This window comes from Frieseomelitta varia, unplaced genomic scaffold (assembly GCF_011392965.1).
Source record: "Frieseomelitta varia isolate USP_RPSP 00005682 unplaced genomic scaffold, Fvar_1.2 scaffold_912, whole genome shotgun sequence".
Taxonomy (NCBI): Eukaryota; Metazoa; Arthropoda; class Insecta; order Hymenoptera; family Apidae; genus Frieseomelitta; species Frieseomelitta varia.
In genome coordinates this window covers 408,363-429,935 of record NW_025110715.1, presented here as the reverse complement: position 1 = coordinate 429,935, position 21,573 = coordinate 408,363, and the positions used below count along the sequence as shown (strand labels likewise).

Below are 21,573 nucleotides of genomic sequence, written 5' to 3'. Positions count from 1 at the left end.
TTCGTGCCAAAGGCTCGAAAGGCGCTCGCTTCTCCCGCCCGTTCCCAGAGCCCCGGGCTTCTGGAAACGGAGAACCTCCTTCGGCGTGCTACAACCAGGAAGCTACACCGTACGATTCGTTATTTATGAACAGTAGCTTTCTCATGCAAAACTCTCGTGTCGTGAGGATTTATGGTAATTAGGCGCGGAAGTGGGCTGGAATATTCCGTGTTCACCAATTCGACGACGGTGTCAATGATTTCGATAGCCTTTCTCCGTTCTTTTTGGAACTTCGTTGGAATCAAGCCGAAATCACCTCGATCAATTTCGAACACTTGAAACCAGAGAAACCGGTGAAATATCGGTATTTTTAGGTTATTATTCGATTACGTTTGATGAAATCGAAATGGTGCGAATACCGGTATGATGTTATCAAAACGATGTTAGGTCGATAGATGTATTTCGGTATAATACCGATATAATACCGGTAAATAAAATATTAATATATTAGAAAAAGAAAAGGAGACCAGAGACCGTAATCGTTATTACAGATACCGATAAAATATCGGTATTTTTAGGTTATTATTCGATTACGTTTGATGAAACCGAAATGGTGCGAATACCGGTATGACGCTATCAAAACGATGTTAGATCGATAGCTCTATTTCGGTATGATACCGGTAAATAAAATATTAATATATTAGAAAAGAAAAAGGAGACCAGAGACCGAATCGGTATTACGGATATCGGTACTTTTAGGTTACTATTCGATTACGTTTGATGAAACTGAAATGGTGCGAATACCGGTATGATGCTATCAAAACGATGTTAGGTCGGTAGATGTATTTCGGTACGATACCGGTAAATAAAATATTAATATATTAGAAAAAGAAAAGGAGACAATCATTAAATGTTTCCATAAAGCTGTCGATAGTAAATTTGATGACGCTTATACACGTACACTTTGCTTATTTTTATTAGCTTTTTTATTAGTTTTTTTTATTTTATTTATATTAGCGGCTAGCAGATGTTAAGGGCTACCTAACAAAATATCAATTATCGTTTATGTATATAACAATTTTCAGGTTCAATTATTGTAGTTCTCCAAATGTCCGAATATTTTTGCCACGCTACGTTTCGACATAGTTCAGTTTATTGTTTGATATTAAGGAAAGTATGTGCAATAAATAAATAAAATTTGTGTTACTATAAACTATAATGAATGTTCTATTATATCATTAAAAAATTAATCCAAATTTACTATTATAAACAATCGAAATCCACAACAATATTTTGAATAGCATGATGTCCGAATATTAATAAGAGTCACTGTACATAGAGAATGAAAAATGTGTTTTCGTCAGTAAAACGATACCGTACCGATATATATTTCGGTATTTTTACCGTTGTGGACATCAAATACCGGTACGACCGTCTTATACCGATTTCCCAAATATATTACGATAATATGGGAGCAAATACCAGTATAATACCTAAACCTCACAATATTTCAGTTTCAGTCTCTGGGTGTAATACCTAAACCTCAAATTATTTTAGTTTTCAGTCTTTGCTTGAAACGTCTTTCGATTCTTCATGAAGATTTGCAACGAACTGTAACGTCTTCGTGTTGCAGTCTTCATCGACAGATATTCGCCACCACCGGCTCGCGCGAACGTGAAACTTTCCCTCAAATTCACCGGGCAAGCAGCACGACTAATAAAACAATGCTCGCAAACAACGAATCTGCGTGTAACTGATAAACGATAGAAAGTAACGCGTCGACGTCCATCGTCGTTTTATATTTAGTAATGATTGGAAGACGCAGATATTTATTCGCCTTTATATCCGCTTTTTACCGAGAAAAGCCACTATTGCGAAACAGCCGCGCCATAACCGTTATTGATGAGACACATTACGCCGTTTAGCCGCCGTGACGGACCTTGAAAATCTATGAATTAATTATATTCATTCGCGCAGGAACGTTAGGCGGCGAGGTGGCCGATGATATCGTCATCGGGACGCGAGAAATGACAAATGTACCGCGGACGTCGACGTTGTGGACGTCGATCCAGCATCCCGATGCCTGCCTCCGTCGTAAAACACGGCGTTGTACAATAAATCGTTGTGCTCGTTAACGTTAATGCCGTATTAACATTATTGCAACTTCCCACCGCGTGGATAAAGATTCAACGAGCAAACGATTCCGAGCGCGATCGAAAAAGGGAGAGAGAAGAGAACGATCTCCTTGAAAAACCTATCATTATCGTATCAGCGGAACGTTAAAATCTATCCATTCGCGAAGGAGACCAGAGAAAAAGAAAGCTCGCCTGTGATTAACTTATCGACGAGAGCGCGTTATAATAAAAACAACGTCGTCCAGCGTGGTTTATATCGCACCTATTTAACCTCACTGGCAACGGAAGCGTGCTGTCTCGTTTATTACATTCTCCTTTCTTTTCTTTCTTTTTTCCCCCCTTTTTTTTTTTATGAACACAATTTACATAATCGGTTTCGTCGAGCTCATGCCCGACTCGCGTGAGATCCTTTTAGATAATTCAACTTGATGTATCAAAGGGGAGCGGGTGGAATTGTCTTTCGAAATTGGAAAACTTTCAAATGTCGCTCGAGACAATCGGAGGATCCGACATTGTAGCCGTGGTAAATTTTGTTTGATAACTGCGACATTATCCTCGACTCGGAAACAGGATAAATGATTTTCCAAGCGATCGAAAGTTGCTGTCTCTTGTAAAAAAAAAAAAAAAAAAAAACAACAAAGAGTCGAAAGGCACTGGCTTGCACCCGTTTCCAACTTCGAGAAGTTCCCAAAGATGCGCAAACAGAGCTAGGAAATAATTCGACGTGCGCGCTTGGCAATCGATCGGTGTCGATCTCGATTCGAATTGATAATGTCGAGGCACAAAGCGAACCGTAGTTAAAGGTCGATTCTCCACGGACTGTTGAAGGGGTGTGATGGGCCAGAAGCTGCTGGTGCAGGAGGCGCCTGGCTCCGGTTCCGGTTCGACGAATCGCATGGAAGGTGGCGAAGGCGCTGGAGGAGGGGAACTACACCACTTCCTTCATCAGTACAATCAGCAGTCGCACAGTCCTGGCCAGAGCCTACAGGGTGGCCTTCCGCTTCCGCTCAGCCCGCAGTCCCTCAGACACGACGGTTCCTCGAGCACCGGCATCACCGGAGTCAAGAGGGAACCGGAGGACTTGAGCTCGTCGAGAGGGGCGCAACAATCCAGCAAGAGGCACAAACAGGCGCAACCGGACAGCCCCACGCCACCGGGGATGTACCATCATCATCAGCATCAGCTACAGGTGAGACTACTTATTCTCTCGCAATATTTGCGACCGTGCTTTCTACTTCATGCTTCTTCAACTTTTCATTTACAAACGTAGTCCTTTTTAAAGGAATTTGAAAACAAACTTATCACGAATTTACATGTTTCTTGCTAATATCCGTTAACGTTAGAGCGTGATCTACCGTTTGGCGAAATGCGGTAGCTTGCAATCACTTCCTCCTTTGTAAATTCCATACATTCTGACCTTCTCGAATGTCTCCATTTGTATTTGCATTTAATAATCGATCGATCTTCTAACCTTGATATAAATAAAAGTACGTAATAATGTGGACGCTTAATTATTTTGGAACAGACGAAGTATGATGGAACGGTATAAGATTTTTTATTCACTCTGCTATTGAAACTGAGTGCTTGTAGAAAAAGGTAAAGAAAGAGAGTGCGCGTTTTAAAAATTGTTTCCTGGTTCGGATTTTCTTTTAAATATTCCTTCGGATTTAAATATCCCTTCAGAGTCTTGTTTGTTGAAATCGATCTCATTTGTGAAAATTCGAGAATCACAAGCAGAGCTATTAGCATCTCCAGAGTTATTACAACGTATACATATAACGATACGACAACAAGTAAAAGCTGTATAAGCCAAGTTGTCAAATCAAGTATTACTTCCCATCTCTGCGTGATGGAGGAAATTCTTAAATAGGCGCACTAAATTACGTTGAGTTACGTTAAAAGGAAACGATGGCTGGAAATTAATAAATATATTTGAAGCTTCGATTTTTCGTTTCTCTGACAAAGAAACGAGTCGAAATCCGAAAGAAATCTGACAGAGATTATTGACATTATCGTGGCAAATCCGTGCCACAGTAACTTTCAGGATTTCAATCCGATCTTTTAGTAAAACGTGCGTGTCTCGGCAGACACACACACATGCACTCGGCCTGCCTCGATAAATAAATGCGTGTGACACTATCCAACACCGGACTCCATCAAATCCGTCTGCGCTCCATTACGATTAAAATACCTGACCAGCAGATCGAAACCAATAAGAAGAAAAACATGACATTGCCTGCTCCGATCTAGATATACGCGCCCGATACAAATAAGCTTCATTATCTCCAATCCATTATGACAAACCCACTTGACGCTATCTAATTCTAGATCTAGATAAAAGTTTCTGGATATTCAAGCACGCGACCTCGAAACGAATACCTCACGGCGCCCTATACATTTCTATGGAAATCCTGATCGGTCGCGGTTAGCTAGACTACTTGATTCGCAAATTCAGTTCGTGACGATAAAAAGAAATCAAATTCTTGCAATTCGTTGATTCCAAATACGATTTCGCGCGATTTATTTGTGAATGAATAGAAAAGAAACGAAAGAAATGAAAATTTCAGATGCAAAAATTCCAGGTTTGTAAATAAATGAAAGAAATAAAAATAATAGAGAATTTCAGGGATATCAATTTAACTTCTTGCGCTGGCAACTGATTCGCGGACCGTAACGAGTGACCGAACCGTCATACAATTATTTCGTCGCTTTCTTTTTCTATTGAACTCGTCGGTATGATATCGCTGGATTGAAATTATTAAGAAGTAATAGACTTGTCATTTGTTTTGCCTGGGTTACACTTAAATATACTTAAAACTGAGAAAATGTTGCAATTTTGGGACGAAAAATTCTCGACGTGCGTGGCACGTCATTTCAGCGCAAGAGGTTTAGCTCTTTGCACTGGCGACTGATTGCGGACCATAACGAACGACCAAAACCGTATACAATAATTCGCCGCTTTCTTTTCGAACTCGTCGGTACGATATCACCCGATAGAAATTATTGATAAGTAATTTAACAAATTTATTATTTGTTTTGCCTGGATTATACTTAAATATACTTAGAACTGAGAAAAAATTCTCAAAGTGCGTGACACGTCATTCCCAGCGCAAGAGGTTAAAGGATGAACGAACAAGAGAAATAAAAGAAACCAAAATCTCCGGTTTACAAACGAACGAAGCGAAATAAACGAAATAAAAAATTTCAGGTACAACAGTACGGCAGCCCCTACGATCCCTACAGCTCGTGCAGTCCACGATTGCAGTCGGCGGCGTACACGTCGACCTCGGCGACGGGCGCGGCGAATGCTGGGAACCCGAGCGGATTGCACCAGGAGGCGACAGCGGTCTACGTAACCGGCGACGCTCTACCACCGTTGGCGTCCTCGAGTTCGTCCTCGTTGTCCACCACGACCGCTTCGTACACGAGGTACGAGGTTGTGCCAAGCTCTTACACGACGACACACGCGATACGCTCGTCCTCGAGCAGCAGCAAAGTCCTGACCGTTGATCTTCCCAGCCCTGACTCCGGCATCGGCGCGGACGCGGTCACGCCCAGGCAAGATCATCATCCACCCACGGCGCTCCATCAGGTTAGTTGTGTCCTAATTCGATAATCATTCCACTTTCGTTCGCTTCCCAGACTATAGTGAATACTATACTCTTTCTCTCTCTCTCTCTCTCTGTTTATTCGTACGCAATATCACGCGTAACGTAACGCGCAATTTTTAATAATTTAATCACGATCGCGAGATAAGGATTGCAAGCGTTGAAATTCAATTCTATTTGTCCCGTGCGTGGAACGTACGCGATTTACGGACACAAAGGAGATCAATCTTGTATATATATATATATGTGATCCTCGATATGTGTTCCTCGATCACGGCGCTCGATCTCGAGGAATGTTATCACCACGTTTCCATTAAAATCTAATATGCCGATCGATCATTAATTCCACGACAGGGCAAGGTCTGTCTTCAGACACTCGAATGTTAATTAGTTTGAATAATTCAGATGGACAAAATCGTCGTTACAGCTCGAACGAGGCTGGAAATTTTAATCTTTCAAATATTGCGCGTCAGGTAGTTCGTTTCTATTATTGGACGCTAGACAAAGATCCCTCCCCTTCTCTTTCTTCCTGTCCTCCTCCAGGAAGAGACATCCCTTTCCTTTCAATTATTCCATTCCCTTTTGTGTCTAGTTGTTAAGTGGAAGGACGCCATTTGATCAAACAACGAACGTTGAACGTTTATCGCGCCCGTATCGCCGCAGATATAAGTTCCTCCATGTACGATAATCTTCTGCGTACTCTCTGAAGCAGAACGTACACGGCCTGGCAACGATACAGCGATACCACGATTTGCATAATCAACAACGCATATCCATCAGGAATATCGTCGCGTTTGTCTCGTAATCGACAGGAATCTTGTAATAACTGCCACGTTTCTCTCCCCCGCCTTTGGCCGGAAATCGTTGAGAGAAAACGCAATCGGAACGAACTCGAATTGGCAGCGATTATTACAAGCGACGGAGATATTCACTTTGACGTCAGTTTTAATTCGGTTCGAATATCAAGAGACTCGAAATTGAAATTTCACCACCGTCTATCAGTGGAAATTATCGACGGCGAATTACTTCTATTTATCGCTTTATTACGGCCCCATTTACCACCTGCTCGATAATTTTAAATGGTTCGCGCTGATATCGCGAACGTTTGTTTCGAAGCCAATCCTCTCTGACGTCAACTCGCTTGTCGCGACGCTTCTCGTAAATTTTGACTCTTTGACTACGAAATGTACACCCTCACGTACACTATAAACTTATTTCTTCGCACTTATTGCATACGCAAGTGTTTATTTATTTTATAAGTTTATTATTAAATAATTTATATATATATTATTTATATATAATTATATAAATATATTTATAATTATTATAATTATTATATAATTATTATATTATTATATTATATTATATTATATTATTATAAAATATTATATATAATTATATAAATATATTTATAATTATTATAATTATTATATAATTATTATATTATTATATTTATATATAATTATTATAATTATTATATTTATATAATATATATTTATATATAATTATTATAATTATTACATATTTATATATAATTATATAAATATATTTATAATTTATATATATATATATATATATATATATATTTGTGATCAGTTTTATAATTCGTTGTTTTTCTAAATATATACCCGAGAAACATTTGGCCAGAAGAAAAGAAAGTGAATATGATAAACACTAGTGACACGCGAAATATCACGCCGTGTATGTCGATGATTTCGGTGCGCCGCGAAGTCAAAGAGTTAAAAAAAAGAAACCAATGCTTCGAGACGGAAACCGACTGGATAAATCCCTCGAGTAGTTCGAGAGAAAATCGTCGGAGAAACTTACGATGAATCGCGAGAAGACTCGCGGCGCGTGGAAAGGAAAATCGCGCGCGGAAACAATGAATCGAGCGGCGAGTCGAGTGGTCGACATCGGTCGGCAAATTGGACGCCTATTTGGCCTCCGGGGGGCTAGTTTCTCGCGGATCCCGGCGCATAATTTTCGCGGCCGTCGAAGCCGCGCCGTGGCCATAAGCGATTCATCACTCCCACGTATTCTCGGTTGTCACGCGTAATCGGCCGCTTCCGGAAACATTAATCGTCGGACGGGGGGCAACGGGCGGCTTGTCCGCGCGAGTAAGTCATTAGCATGGCGGTTGACATTACGAATTAGAAAGCACACGCGCGTTCCGTTCTGCTCTGCTTGCACAGCTCGTTGCTGAAAATAAAAGCGGATCGTTCGTCCGTCAGCGTCGCTCGTTATCTATCGCCGAGCTACTAATTAAAATATTTTACGCGCTCATTTCTGTCTCTCCTTCTCTTCCCTCTTTTCCTTTCTCGCTTTTATTCGATTTTTTATATCGTCGCGTCGTCGGCATTCCCCCGTGCCGTTTTTTCGTTTCGTTTATCCAAAGTAAACGCTCTCGATTGCTTTTCCTCGTACGTGTCGTATTTGTCAATACGTTGAAACGTTTAAATTCTATGTTGCTTTCTTTTGTCGATCCTTCTTCGTTTCTCTGTTTCTGCGATTTTCGATTCGTTCGTTCAGTCTCCCTTGGATAGCATAATTTCAGATAATTAACGCATTTGGCACCCCGTTTTTGGTAACACACGCGGTCACCTTTGTAAATTTGAAACATGTTTCGTAACTATAGATACCTTATTTGTCACTTTCTTTTGTCGATTCCTCTTCGTTTCTCTATTTTTGCCAATTTCGGTAGTTCAGTGGACAACCGTAATTTCGGATAAGATAATTAACGAAATTTCGTAACGCGCTACGTGATTACGGTTGTAAATTTGTTGATACATCGAGACGTGTACAGGCAACTATGTTTCGTAACTGTTATATAAAACCCACGAACTCAGAATACCAGCGACTATATTAAGCTCTTTGTTACTTTTTTTTGTTGATTCCTCGCCGTTTCTCTATTTCTGCTACTTTCGATAGTTCGAATGGTTCTAGTCTCGCTTCGCGGATAACGTGATTTCGGATAAGCAAAGGCCGATCCGTGGATCGATGACTTCCTCGATAGGAGCCAGCTGGCAAAGCGGAGAGAACAAGTTACATTAGAGCACAGGCACGTCGCGAGGCTTGTAATTACGGATTAAATCTCCGAGAGTTTTGTATGAGCTTGTATGCTAGCAGGTTACGCTGCACGTGGCGTTCCAACGTGTTTACGTACATGTGTACATGTACACCGTGTAATATTCGCTACGGGTTGCGGAAATACCGAACGAAAAACACCTCTGACAAAACGAAAGATTAAATAGCTTCGTTTCAAAATCCACATCAATTTAATCGTCGCGCTCTCTACACGTGTACCAGTCACGTTTACTTTGAAAGTGACACAAGTCACCTTACAGCAATGAAAAAAATGCCGGTTCGTCAACGTCCAGCGCGAAATTATTTACACTCAGGAAGATACAAGTATCCGAAGATGATATGATACGAGTAAATCTTCACGAAAGTTAGCATCAATTTTTCTAGGCTCTAAATTTGAAAACGAGGTAAAACCTACGCCGCTTTCAAGAAACGACCAAAGCAAATTTTCTTCTTTGGATCGTGCGTTTATGTAAAAATGAACATGACTTCAATTTTTGAGTGACATGTTTCTATTCATCGTAATCGAAAGTTTTAATACATCGGATAATAGAAAGCGCTGTAAATTTGATTGGCCTATTTCGTCGTTCGATGGTAAACTAAGGCTGCTTATTAAATCGATGGCAAAAGAAAACCGAAAACAGGGAAATGAAAGTAGAAAAAGTCGATCTCGTATAGTGGAATGATCGTTGTGGCTAAACCGATCGTTGAGATTATTTAGAAACGTGGCAAGAATTTTTCTGCGTTTCGCAATTTTCTGTTACAAGTGGAAATACTTGACGATCCTATAAATTTCGCGACTGTATCAATTTTGCTCGAAAGAATCTCTCCTGTCCATTTAATTTGACACAAAGTTTGTCGGAGAACAAAAGTCGTGGATCAATTGCGACGAGAAATGGAACAAGAAACGAAAAAAATCGCTGCCCGACGACAAAGACAATATATTATAAACTGTATCAACGGTTACGAGCGTAATATTTATGCAAATTCGCGAAGGAAATTGTATCAAATAGAAATAGACCAATTCGACGCTATAATTTTCAATCCTCCCATTTTCTTTAAATTTCTTTACAAGCTAAACATCGGCGATCTATTATTAACATAACGTGTTAAGGTTTTGTCCACGTCGTGATCACGCAAAAATCGACATCACGCGCGCGCAAAAAAAGAAAGAAAAAAACACGCGACGACACGTGCACGTTACGCATGTTTCAGCGTCGCGCACAGAGGAATAATTATCGTCAACTACCAAGCGATTATGCAAAGAATGGGAAAACGATCGATAATAAATAACATTCCACCTTAGAACGTAATTAAACGGAGCGATCGAACGAAAAACGCGGGATAAAAAGGAAAAAAAGAGAGGAAGTTAGATATCGTCGATATTTAAAATTCTTGATCGCGTTTAACCTTCGGACGATCGTGCGTTTCGTTTTTCCATCGTTCGCTCGATCGAGGCGACTGTTGTAAATTCAATTAAACCAGAGAAAACCACGTCCGAGCCGCACACGTTTCCCAGGCGTAATTAGTCGACGAAGAACGAATGAAATGAGAATGGAAAAGCGAGGATGTTATTATTCCTAATTACGGATGGCGGGCAACCGCGTTGTTCATTCGGCAGGATAACCGCGAAACGATGGGGGAGGTAGTCGAGTATTGCTGCCAGTTGTGGAAAAACCGCGACAAACGCGATCTCGTTGCTGCCTCTCGGTTGCTTCCCCCGGCTGAATGGATAGCTTCCGCGATGCCGTTCATCAGGTCGAGTAACGAGCTGCGGTAACCGCGTTACGTTCCTTCAGCCAACATTCGTCGAGAACCCTCCCATGAAGACGTACGAGGGAATAAACCGTTTGGTGGACCGCTTATTAACAAACCACCGGTACCGGTGGGAGCGCGTGCGGCCGACGCTGCTCAATTTTACGAGACCGCAATCGCGTATTCTGCTACTCCTGTCCTTTATCCTTCGCTTTGAGCAAAGGCGAACGACTGATTGCATCTTGCGCGCTGCACTGATTGCAAAATATGCGAAAGCTGGTGGTTGGTCCTTCTGATCGATAATTTTCATTGATCATCTTATCGAAAGATAAGAGGGAGAGAGGAATGGAACTTTTGGAGAAGTTTGTTAACACACGTGAGAAAAATATATGTGAAAATTTGTAGGGCTTGTTCGTTTTATTAATAAATGTCGAAACCAACCAAACCGTTCAAATTGACAAACTCGACTCGTGTAAAGTTGTTAGTGAAATTTCGTCAGAGCGTGGCTGTTGGTAAGACGCTGCTGGTCGTTATGCAATCGGCAGTCGTTCGAATCCCAATCGGTTAAGGATTAATAATTGAGGAAACGAGCGTGAACGCTTGTCAGCATTTCGCGGCAGATTTCTGAGATGTATAATTTCTATTCGGAGACCGATAATTATCGAGTACACACTGGCTAGAAGGGGAATAGGAAATGTACGAGGGTCAGGCTAGGTAAATCTGTTATCCAATTACCCAGTTTATCGGAAATTTCACTGTCTCTCGTTTGATTGTACGTTAACGAATTACTAACGGAGGGAAACGTGGTTTCTTTTTTCGTGCAGTCCTCCTTCGACTACACGGAATTATGTCCCGGTGGAACGGCCGCTGGAGCCGCCGTTGTCCTCGAAAGTGGCGCAGTGATACACCATCAACCGTTGCAGCTGCAGCTGCAGCAAAGCCACGCTCAAGCGCAAGTGCAACGCGGTGCTTTGGTTTCCTCGGCGGCGACCAACCCGAACCCTAACCCGAATCCTCCGAGGTCGCGACCTTGGCACGATTTCGGCAGGCAGAACGACGCGGACAAAATCCAGATACCAAAAATGTAAGTATCCATTTACACGCTGTTCTTATCATTGTTTGAAAATTTTCTTTCTCTTTCGTTTGTTCATCTAATCTGAAGGATTCAGTGTTCTCAATTTTGGACATTGATTTAAAATTCTTTCCCCTGTGCTTGAAAAGAGCGGCATCATCCTCTGCATCCGAGTGAAAATAAACAGGGAGAGTCTTTGCGGTAAGCAAAAAAACTGACAAAGATACGTTGTAATGAGGCTTGCAAGGTAGGCGTCGGTGTGGAGAACAGGAGGCTCGTAGGCCATTCACCCTGGCCAGGCTGGGGTTATCGGCTCGCACGCACCACGCTGCCCCGGTTGTTCTCCGGCCGGTGACAGAAAAAAACGCGGCGAATACAAAAGCGCGACGCGTGTCGTCGCGCAAGATAAAGATAATAGGTCGGCGGCGGAAAGTTCGTCGGTTGTGTGTACGTACCTATGGCCGCGATACGCCATCGTTCCGCCACTGGGGAAAAGCTTCCCTCGGATAAGGATAATCGTGCCTTTTATTTCGCTTTTCGCGGCACTATATTTAGAATGACTGGCCTGGGTTAATCGCGTCGTCGTCTCTCGAGAGAAACTGGTAGTTGGGCGCAAATTCGCGTAATGGAACGTCGGTAATCGGTGTTAGAAAATAGCTTGGACATTTCAGTCGTGAAAGTTTAAGATAATGATTTTCGTTTTTAACTTGTTTTTAACATCGCGATTATTTTCCGCGGACACGCATACACGGTCGGTTATTTGCCTACTTTGCTCGAAAGTACTCGAGGAATATTACGTACAATTTACGCTCGGTACTTCCTAATTTTCTAACTTCGTTTAATTTAATAATCAGAATTTGATCCCCGATCTGGTAACTAGTCACGCAGATTTCCAATCTGTCGGATGTAAAGAACTCTTGTGTTTTCTTCTTTTTCTTTCTTTTTTAACGATACTGAGTGAATGTTTCAAAATACTGATTGTAATGGAAACTACGATTTTCCTGGCAACGTGTACACGCTATTCAATACAAAAGATTCGAAGACAATGAAATGGCACCTTGGTTGCGTCACGATGACTAACGCCATTCTTGCGGAATATTTGCGACGAAAATCGCAAATAAGATCCAATGAAAACGGAATTATAAATAATAAGTTAAAATACATAGAAGTGTCAACGTCGTGCAATTATGAACTCATTATATTTCCCCGTATGCTAAGTAGGAAAAAAAGATGGAAAAAAATCGTACGCCGATCACAACATAATTACATGAAAATATATGGACATATATAACATATGGAAATTAAAGGCTTTTTGTGATTAACGGACGGAAAAACTTAGCCATGATCGGATTCTGATACCGACTTCTTAAATAAATCAATACTGTCAGTATACGTCAAATTATTCAAGCGGACAAAAGAATGATTTCTAATAATATATGGTTTGAAACGTAGATTCTCTGCCTATGGGTTCAAGTATCATTTGGAGTCGCCAATTAGCACGTCGCAGCGTCGCGAGGACGACAGAATCACGTATATCAACAAGGGACAATTCTATGGGATCACGCTGGATTACGTCCCTGATCCGGACAAGCCAACTCTAAAGGCTGGACAGACTGTTAAGGTAAATTAAAAACTATCTGTTTAAAAACGATCTTTCCCAACTCTGATATTCACCATAAATCAATCATCAATCACGTAATCATAATTATGCAAATGTCTATCACGATCAACATCATTCGTTACCTCTGAGTCTAGTTTGAAAACTTCAGTTCTCAATCAATTAATCGGTAACCTCTTACGAATGAAATAAAAATACAAACGGTGCAGCTAATAATTACGAGTAACGTAATGCTTTCGTTTAGCGATAAATTATGATCGTATCGTAAATGCGGCGATGTTGCACGCCATATAATGGGTAGATGGATTGCTTATTCGGAAGGCGAAAGGGAAAAATAAAATATGCCTGGCGAGCGACGAAACGAATTAGAGCAGCGATAATATTTCACATTGTTGTTCAACGAAAATAATAACGACTAACAACAAAACGCAAGCGTCTTTGATACGCGCTTCGAATTTGACAAATGCTCTCTAGCGTTCGCCATAATGGCGGCGCGCAGGAAACGTCGCGCAACTTGGCGCCAAAAAACACACGGCTATAAATAAAGTATAGTAATAGGCCGCGATCTATAATATTGCCGCGTAAAAGGCAATGGTATTCCTCTAGCAGTGCTCGCTCTCCTCCTACGAGCAATAGAATTCGCGCAGCTCGTCGAGAATCGAAAGAAGAAGTCGGACGAGGTCGTTTGTTCTCGCGACTCTAATTGGCAGTATGGCGCACCGTTAGCAATTTCCATTCTGATAAAGCTGCCGATTCTTTTCTTCCCCCTTCTTTTACCTCCTTCACTGGAAGGAGTTACGACTTCCTCGTTAATTGCTAATCTAGCCGTTAGTAGTAAGTCGAAGAGACTAGCTACATATACACGGACATGAATGCACGCGATACAGGCAACCGCGAGTAGAAATTCACCTCTTATCCGTGTGCTTCCACTCTCTCTACTGTTACTCTATTTTACTTTATTCGCACTTACGTTTAGCTGCGACCGCTGTCCTTTTCTACTGCTACTACACTCCAATCTACCTCTGCACCGTTATTCTTCCTTTCTTCCGTCTCTGTCGGTATTTAGCCTGCCTTCTTTATCTTCCACTGTTTCCCCTATAGCTCTGTCCCTCTTGCTCTTGCACATTCACCTCACTACACTACTCGTTACGTTCGATAATATAATTAATAAAGAGCATTCGAAACTCAATTTCAACTTCGAAAGTTTCAATTCGACACTAAGCTCGCGCGAATCTTCTTTGAAAAAATAGCACCAAGTGACACGTAGATTTTCAAAAGTTTCAAACAGCCAACCACGGCCAAAGCGATTCGAACTGTTCATCACGTAATGTACGTATTCGAAACTGTGGAAAAATTTTCAGAGTTCATTATATTAAGACATTCCTCGTCTCGTTATCGCAGAATAATTCCCTCTGCGTCGAACACTTTCTCCGTCTTTCTTACATCTCAGCTCTTGAATAAACTCGTATTTCCTCGGCGCGCGTAATTCTTCGTCCATTCACCCGAATCACGAAAAATTCCCTAGCAACGTCGGTAGGGAACATGACTGCGCACCGGTCTGCGCAGCGAAGCGTGCTTCTGTCGTTGCAACCGATGTCACGCTCGCATGAAGCCCACAGTTATCGTTGGTGGCTGAGCAACGCTGACTTTTCATTAGCAACCTTCTGACAGACACACCGGTTGCCTGATTCTGAATTATTTGTCAGCAATCTGCACGCGGCTCACGGTAGAAACGTTAACCCGCGAAAACCACCCGGAGACACGTGTTGCAAACTGGTCCGCGAAGGTTAACGCTATCTGATCTCGTAGTTTAAACGACGCGACAGTAAGGAACTAGATAGACACGGGATAGAAGTCTCTATTTGACGAGGCTGGTCACGCACACTCTATATTATCTTTTATTATAAAGACGACATTCTTCTGTTAGACATATTTTTCTAGTACACTCTCAGTATTAAAAATCTAGATTTTTTTTTCTCGTATTCTACTGATCGTTGTCATTCTACCGTCATATCGATATTTACAAATCGTTTGAATAGATAGTCTACGAACCTGAAATCTCGCTTGGACATTTATGACGGTCACTCGTTAATTAATTCCACGATAAGAACGACTACATAAAGGATCATTTCTCTATTTAGTCTAACAGCCAAGAAAGGTATTAACGGTCACGCATACCTCTACTTCGAATTGATCACGATGAACTTGCTTAAATACCTTCTGTCTTAGTTTACCACGCAATCTTTAACACTCCATAAAACTTTTCTTGAGCCGCGATCCAGTGCACCGAAACGTTATATCCCGTAATTACAGTGACGCGACGCTACAAACGACGGTTACAAACGACCTAGGACCGCCATATTAATCGAACGTCGATGACGTCGTTCGATTAGTCGTTCGATATTGGGCGCGAAACGTACAGAAAAATTGTCGCCTCTGCCTCTTTCCCGATTAATCAATATAATTGCGCCTTACCCATTTGCGACAGTTTTATTAATGTATCCGGATTGCTCGACTGGATAGATTACCGGCGGAAAAACGTTGAAAACACGGTTATCTTTGAATATATGGTCGTTTATTGGGAATTAACAGTGTCGAATGTTGTAATTTATACTACTGGATTATACGGTACGCCGTGATTTATTAAACGTTTCTCTGTGTGTGTGTGTGTTTGTGAGCACCGTCATTCGCTCGAGCGTGTCCTCGTGTCGCGCGAACGATGCCACGCTCACGCGAATTTCGTGTTTCGCGTGCCGCGCGACCGATGCATCAGCAGATTCCGCGACGGTGTTCCGTTACCGACCGAGCATTGTCCCAACGGATCATTGTGAGCAAATGATACCGACGGATGCGTCATGCTCGTCATTATGCATAAAATTTGAAAAATCTCCCGCGATCAGCCACAACCGGTCATTGCAGCTTATCGATGTTAGAATCTATAATCTACGTTACATAATTACACGCTACGCTAATTTATGATCCGTGTAATCGTTCAAATCGAGCACGATTTAAAATTCCAAATTCTTGACTCAATCGCGGCGATTGGCTTTTTCCTAAATTATTTCCTTCGTGCTGTACATATTCTTTCATATGCATCTTTCTTTTATATATTGCGTGACAGTTTTTCTTCATCTTTACAAATCGAACCGATAAAAAAAGAATGGAATAAATACATATCTTTATCGTAGAATTTCGCTCGAATGTTTTCTACATATTTATTTCTCCGATCGTTTATAATTGTCACTTTCTATCTCAATACAAGTCCACCTGATCATCATTACCATCAGCTCCACACTTATTTAGATCTCTGAATATCAAGTGTTTGTTGCAAATAGACCAGTGGTTTTGCCTCGTTTGCCCACCTGAGTTTGCTATATGAAATTACTGGCTAAAACATTCAAACAGGCAAAATTTGTCTACAATAAAAAGAAGAAAAGAACAAGTGACAATAATCATTGAAAAAAACGCGTGCATTATGCGTACCTGTAATAAAGCAACAGGCTGGTGTTAGCAAAATGTAGCGGCGAAAAAGTTGTTTAATCCGTTGCTGAAAAAAAGATGAAAAAAGACAGAAGTAAACGCGTCAGCGGAAACCATTCATCTGCCCTTACAGTATCACGCTTAATAAAGTACTTACGGTGTTTTCTTGATGTTTTGTCGCGCAGAGCGTGGTAATGTTGATGTTCCGAGAAGAGAAGAGCCCAGAAGACGAGATTAAGGCGTGGCAGTTCTGGCACGGAAGGCAACATTCTGTCAAGCAACGTATTCTCGATGCTGGTAAGTAAAGCGTGCAGAATCACCGAGTTTTCTGCCACCATTAAAACCAACCTCACGAACAAATAACCCGGCACCGTACCGGCCATTCCAATTACCTCCTAATCAGTTCACGCATTCATCAAACGAAAAATAAATCTCACGCTATAATAACGTTGTTGTATCGCACATATTCTACATGTGTATGGTTGATATTTTTTTGCGCAAGCCGCTCGATAAAGGGACGGCCGTGAATTTGGTAAGATTAAATTACAGAACCGTATCGTTGGTCATATCCATGTAGTGTGTAGTATGTAGAATCGAAAAGAAAACGAAAAGAACGTGCCCTTTCGAGGCGCATCGTAGAATGATTTGCAACTCTGACAACAATCTACACCATTACAGACACGAAGAACAGCGTGGGACTGGTAGGCTGCATAGAGGAAGTTGCACACAATGCGATCGCCGTTTATTGGAACCCACTCGAATCCTCGGCTAAGGTACGAGAGAATCCTTCATCGTTCATTAAAGAGATTCCATTTGCATTTAACGATCTATGGGAGACTTAAATGGAACTGTGCTTATTCATACGCTGCAACAATCGTATGATAAAGGTCTCTGTATTTTATCTGAATGATTTTCATGTATCCTCTACGTTGCAGATAAACGTGGCGGTGCAGTGTCTCAGTACCGATTTCTCCAGTCAAAAAGGCGTGAAAGGTTTGCCTCTGCACATCCAGGTGGACACGTACGAGGAACCGCCACCGCACACCCACACATACACACCACCTTCGCATCGTGGCTATTGCCAGATCAAAGTGTTCTGCGATAAGGTGCCTGGTCTTTTTCTTGTTGTTCTAAGCCTCGTTACGTCGTTCAACCGGCGATTCGAACAAAATCAAATCGAAAACCAACCGAACTCATGAATCATTCTGGTGTTATTTACGCATAGGGAGCTGAAAGAAAGACTCGGGACGAAGAGAGGAGAGCAGCAAAGAGAAAGATGACGGCTACCGGTAGAAAAAAGCTCGACGAGCTCTACCATTCCGTCACGGAACGCAGCGAATTCTATTCCATGGTCGATCTTCATAAACCTCCCGTCCTCTTCTCACCACCGGCGGAGCACACCATAGACAAGGTACTTCTCGAGACTTCTGATTGAATAGAAGCTGAAGAAACTCTTTGTTTCTGCTTTCTTTTCTTCTCTTTTTTTTTTTTCTTTTTGTATCTGTAATTACATAGATACGATCATGACGATAAAAATATTAGTAGTTTGTTAAGAGAATATCGTATCCATTGTATTGTATGCTTCAGAACACTTTTTCAGTTTACTCCAAAGTAAAATATTACTCTGACTTCTCGAACATTAACACCTTCACGGACACCCACACACAATTCGACTCGCGAACCGAGCTCACTACATCAACGGAAGCCGTGAACGTGTTAGTCGTTCGTGTCTGAGGCCTCGAAAACTGGCAAGAATTGCAATAGACTTAGACGCGAACGAAAACGAAACTAACCAAATTACTTAATGAAAAATAGTCCCCGATATGTCTGTCCACCTCAATTCTCTGCTCTCAACACCGCCAAAACTCTCCACTAACCGCAACTCTTACATCGCCATAACAAAAACCGTAGTGATTTCCGGGAACGAGCAGTACCCAATCGAGAAACTAGTCCGCACCTCAGAAATATATACTCTGTACAACAAATACAAAATTCTCTAAACTTAAAATTCAGAATCAGTGTTTTACCGACTATTTTTATAAAAAGTGGCTAAAAAAACTTTGTAAAAAACGTTGGGTACCATATAGGATGTGACAAAAATTGCAACCTACAGTGAGAGACAATTATTCGTTGGAATGTAGAGACGAAAAGAGAAATATTTTCTACATTATTCAATAGAAACGCTTACAATAATAAACACACACAAACAGAAGTTTGTCCACAAATATTACATGTATATTTTTTATATAATGCCTGTGCGTAATATATATATATACAGTTACGTATATTTCAATGTATTTAATAATATAGAAAAAATTTCTCTTTTTATTTCCACATTCCAACTCTGTGAATATCGTCTGTCACAGTAGTTCGTACCACAGAAAGTAGCTCGTTCGAAAAGAGATGGAAAAATGTATGTTTCTTGTTCCACGACAGTTCTCGACGATGGAGTTGTCGGGCTTCTACGGAGGTGGCGGCGGGGGCGGTGGCGATACAGACACATCGTCCCTAAGTAATGGCGAGGGCGGAGGATTGAAGGCGGGGGGCAGCAGCCCTTATCCTGCCTGCGGCAGACCCAGCTTGCCAGCCCTCAAGTTCCACAACCACTTTCCGCCCGACAATTTGACTAGCCTGCACGACAAGAAGGACTCCTTGCTGATGCAGGTGCAGGAACTCCAAGGCTCGGTGCTGCAGGGAGTGCAGCAAGCAGGTCTCACCGGGACAGTGGTATCCGGAGTCGGGAACAGATTACATCTGCAACAACAGCCACCCCATTTACGTCCGGCAGACGCCGAGGAACGGGTGATGCTCTACGTTCGCCAGGAATCCGAGGACGTATACACACCGTTGCACGTCACACCGCCAACCATTCAGGGACTGTTGAACGCTGTAAGAAATGTCAAGGATTTTTGTATCAAACACACATTACATTAGCCAAATAGCATCGACACTGTCAGTCATACTCACACGTACATCGTTTGTCAGCCATTCCACGAATCAAAAAGATTCATCTTGAACGGGGGTTGCGTTTGATTAATTGTACTATCGGGACATATTAAAGGTCGTGATGAATGGGTGATCTCTCACGTTACAGAGACACCTCGAGAATGTCGAATGAAAGTTGTCGCTCGACGAAGGTTTCTCTTTGGTGGAAATTGAGGAAGGCTCGATTTCCTCGAAAATGAAACTTCAATCGAGGTCGCTTTGTTCTACTTTGTTCTCGGCACACTTGTTCGACCAGGATTTTTCAGTATTTGTCGCGGACACAGTGGAATGACTGATGGATTGTAATCGTGTCAATCGGCGTCGAAGGTCTTGGGATTGACACCCGGGTCGGTTCCTAAAAGGCAGGAAAATAATAACGATGAAATCACGCTGAAATTGGTACGTTGCGTACTCGCAGAAATATACATACATACATAGTTGTATAAGTACAGTCACGTTAAACCCGGGTGCGTTCGTGAGCGGGCGATATCGCTCGTATTCGACGTTTTATACCGACGAATGTACGGAAACATTTTGAAACCGGCACGGTAACAAATCTTCGGTTAGAAAGCGACACGTAGAATTCAACGTTCGTGACGATGTCTTGACGTGGTCGATTTATCACTTTTCCACGTTCGATTTGACGCCTGTATAACTAATGAGTGATGCGCGAGAATAACACGAGATATACAAGAAACACTCATTATATTATATATAATATATGGACATAAATATTAGCTATGCATGTGAGGGCATATTACACCATTTAATTAATACCTGTTGCACCGTTCCATTTCGCTGACATTAATATTAACGCGCATGCATCACTCCTCCAAAATCCTCACAATAATTAATACGGATCGGAGCGCGATGAATCGCGCGCACGGATCATTAACCCCTGTGATCGCGAGAAACGATCGATGGTTTCGACGTTAGAGGTGCCATTTTTTATACTTTCTTTTTCTTGTCTTTTTAACTTTGGACACTATCGTCCAAAGTACACGTATGCAAATTCGTATTGTTGTAATAACGATCAGAAGTGGCAGAAGAAAAAAGTGGAAAAGAGAACCGTGATTTCTCTCCCTCTCTTTCTTTCTCTATTTATCTATCTATCAACCTCTCGTTCTATTCATCTTTTACCGCGTCCTCCTTTCTCTCCGTGCATTTGTTGTTGCTTCTACAGAAGCGATTCACGCTAGCCAATTTCCGTTGGAATTATCGTTCGATGAAGCTTTCGATCTGCAGGCAACGGGAAATCTCTATGATCTCCCACTTCTCTCATATTTCTCTTCCTTTCATCTGTTTTTTTTTTTTCATTATTTTGTCTTCGCTTCTTTCTCCCTTTCTCTTATCAGTCAATTGACATCTGTTTGTCTGTTCGTTTTCATTGAGCGCCGCGTGTCACGTCATGCTATAAGGAAAGAGAAAAGATTTAAAAGAAAAAAAAAACCTCCTCAGTTATCGAGCACGAGTACCCAGACCGATGGTCCGCAAGCACTGTCAAAATTCTAATGTTCTACTTTTTTCTATTTTACAGATTGAGTCAAAGTACAAAATTGCATCCTCGAGTATTAATAACCTCTATCGCAAAAACACAAAGGGGTAAGTTTAGTAGAGTGTCATCTTTACTTGCATGCACCGCCCACACAGTAGTGCATGCCATAACGGTGACATTGCCTGACTCTCTCCGTTTGCCTGGTTTGCTAGTCTCTCCCTAACTTCCGGGATCACCCTTTATACCTTTGATTCGATAATATTTCTCTCTCTCTCTCTCTCTCTCTCTCTCTTTCTCTGTCTCTCTCTTTTCCTGCAATCGCTTTTTTTCTTGGTTAGTGACATACTGCTGATCTCTGGTCGCCA

At 41.7% G+C, this 21,573-nt stretch overlaps 1 protein-coding gene and 2 long non-coding RNA genes across 6 annotated transcripts in view; 1 reads left to right on the top strand and 2 right to left on the bottom strand.

Annotated features, from left to right (window-relative positions):
• LOC122537544 (protein grainyhead-like) overlaps positions 1 to 21,573 on the top strand; it is a 195,060-nt gene that overhangs the window by 168,608 nt on the left and 4,879 nt on the right. For 2 of the 4 annotated variants that reach the window (XM_043670785.1, XM_043670784.1), the window contains exons 5-14: positions 2,943 to 3,303; positions 5,323 to 5,706; positions 11,383 to 11,642; positions 13,083 to 13,251; positions 16,914 to 17,025; positions 17,407 to 17,501; positions 17,664 to 17,834; positions 17,954 to 18,139; positions 19,165 to 19,617; positions 21,251 to 21,315. In XM_043670785.1, the coding sequence (XP_043526720.1) occupies positions 2,943 to 3,303; positions 5,323 to 5,706; positions 11,383 to 11,642; positions 13,083 to 13,251; positions 16,914 to 17,025; positions 17,407 to 17,501; positions 17,664 to 17,834; positions 17,954 to 18,139; positions 19,165 to 19,617; positions 21,251 to 21,315 (2,256 nt within the window). The remainder of the gene's footprint in view (positions 1 to 2,942; positions 3,304 to 5,322; positions 5,707 to 11,382; positions 11,643 to 13,082; positions 13,252 to 16,913; positions 17,026 to 17,406; positions 17,502 to 17,663; positions 17,835 to 17,953; positions 18,140 to 19,164; positions 19,618 to 21,250; positions 21,316 to 21,573) is intronic. The other 2 variants (XM_043670786.1, XM_043670787.1) reach the window with 2 other exon arrangements.
• LOC122537549 lies at positions 16,405 to 17,016 on the bottom strand. Its single transcript, XR_006308640.1, has 3 exons — positions 16,886 to 17,016; positions 16,732 to 16,795; positions 16,405 to 16,636 (listed from the first exon to the last, which is right to left on the bottom strand). It is a non-coding gene; the product is annotated as an uncharacterized LOC122537549 (long non-coding RNA).
• On the bottom strand, positions 18,531 to 19,207 carry LOC122537550. Its single transcript, XR_006308641.1, has 2 exons — positions 19,105 to 19,207; positions 18,531 to 18,701 (listed from the first exon to the last, which is right to left on the bottom strand). It is a non-coding gene; the product is annotated as an uncharacterized LOC122537550 (long non-coding RNA).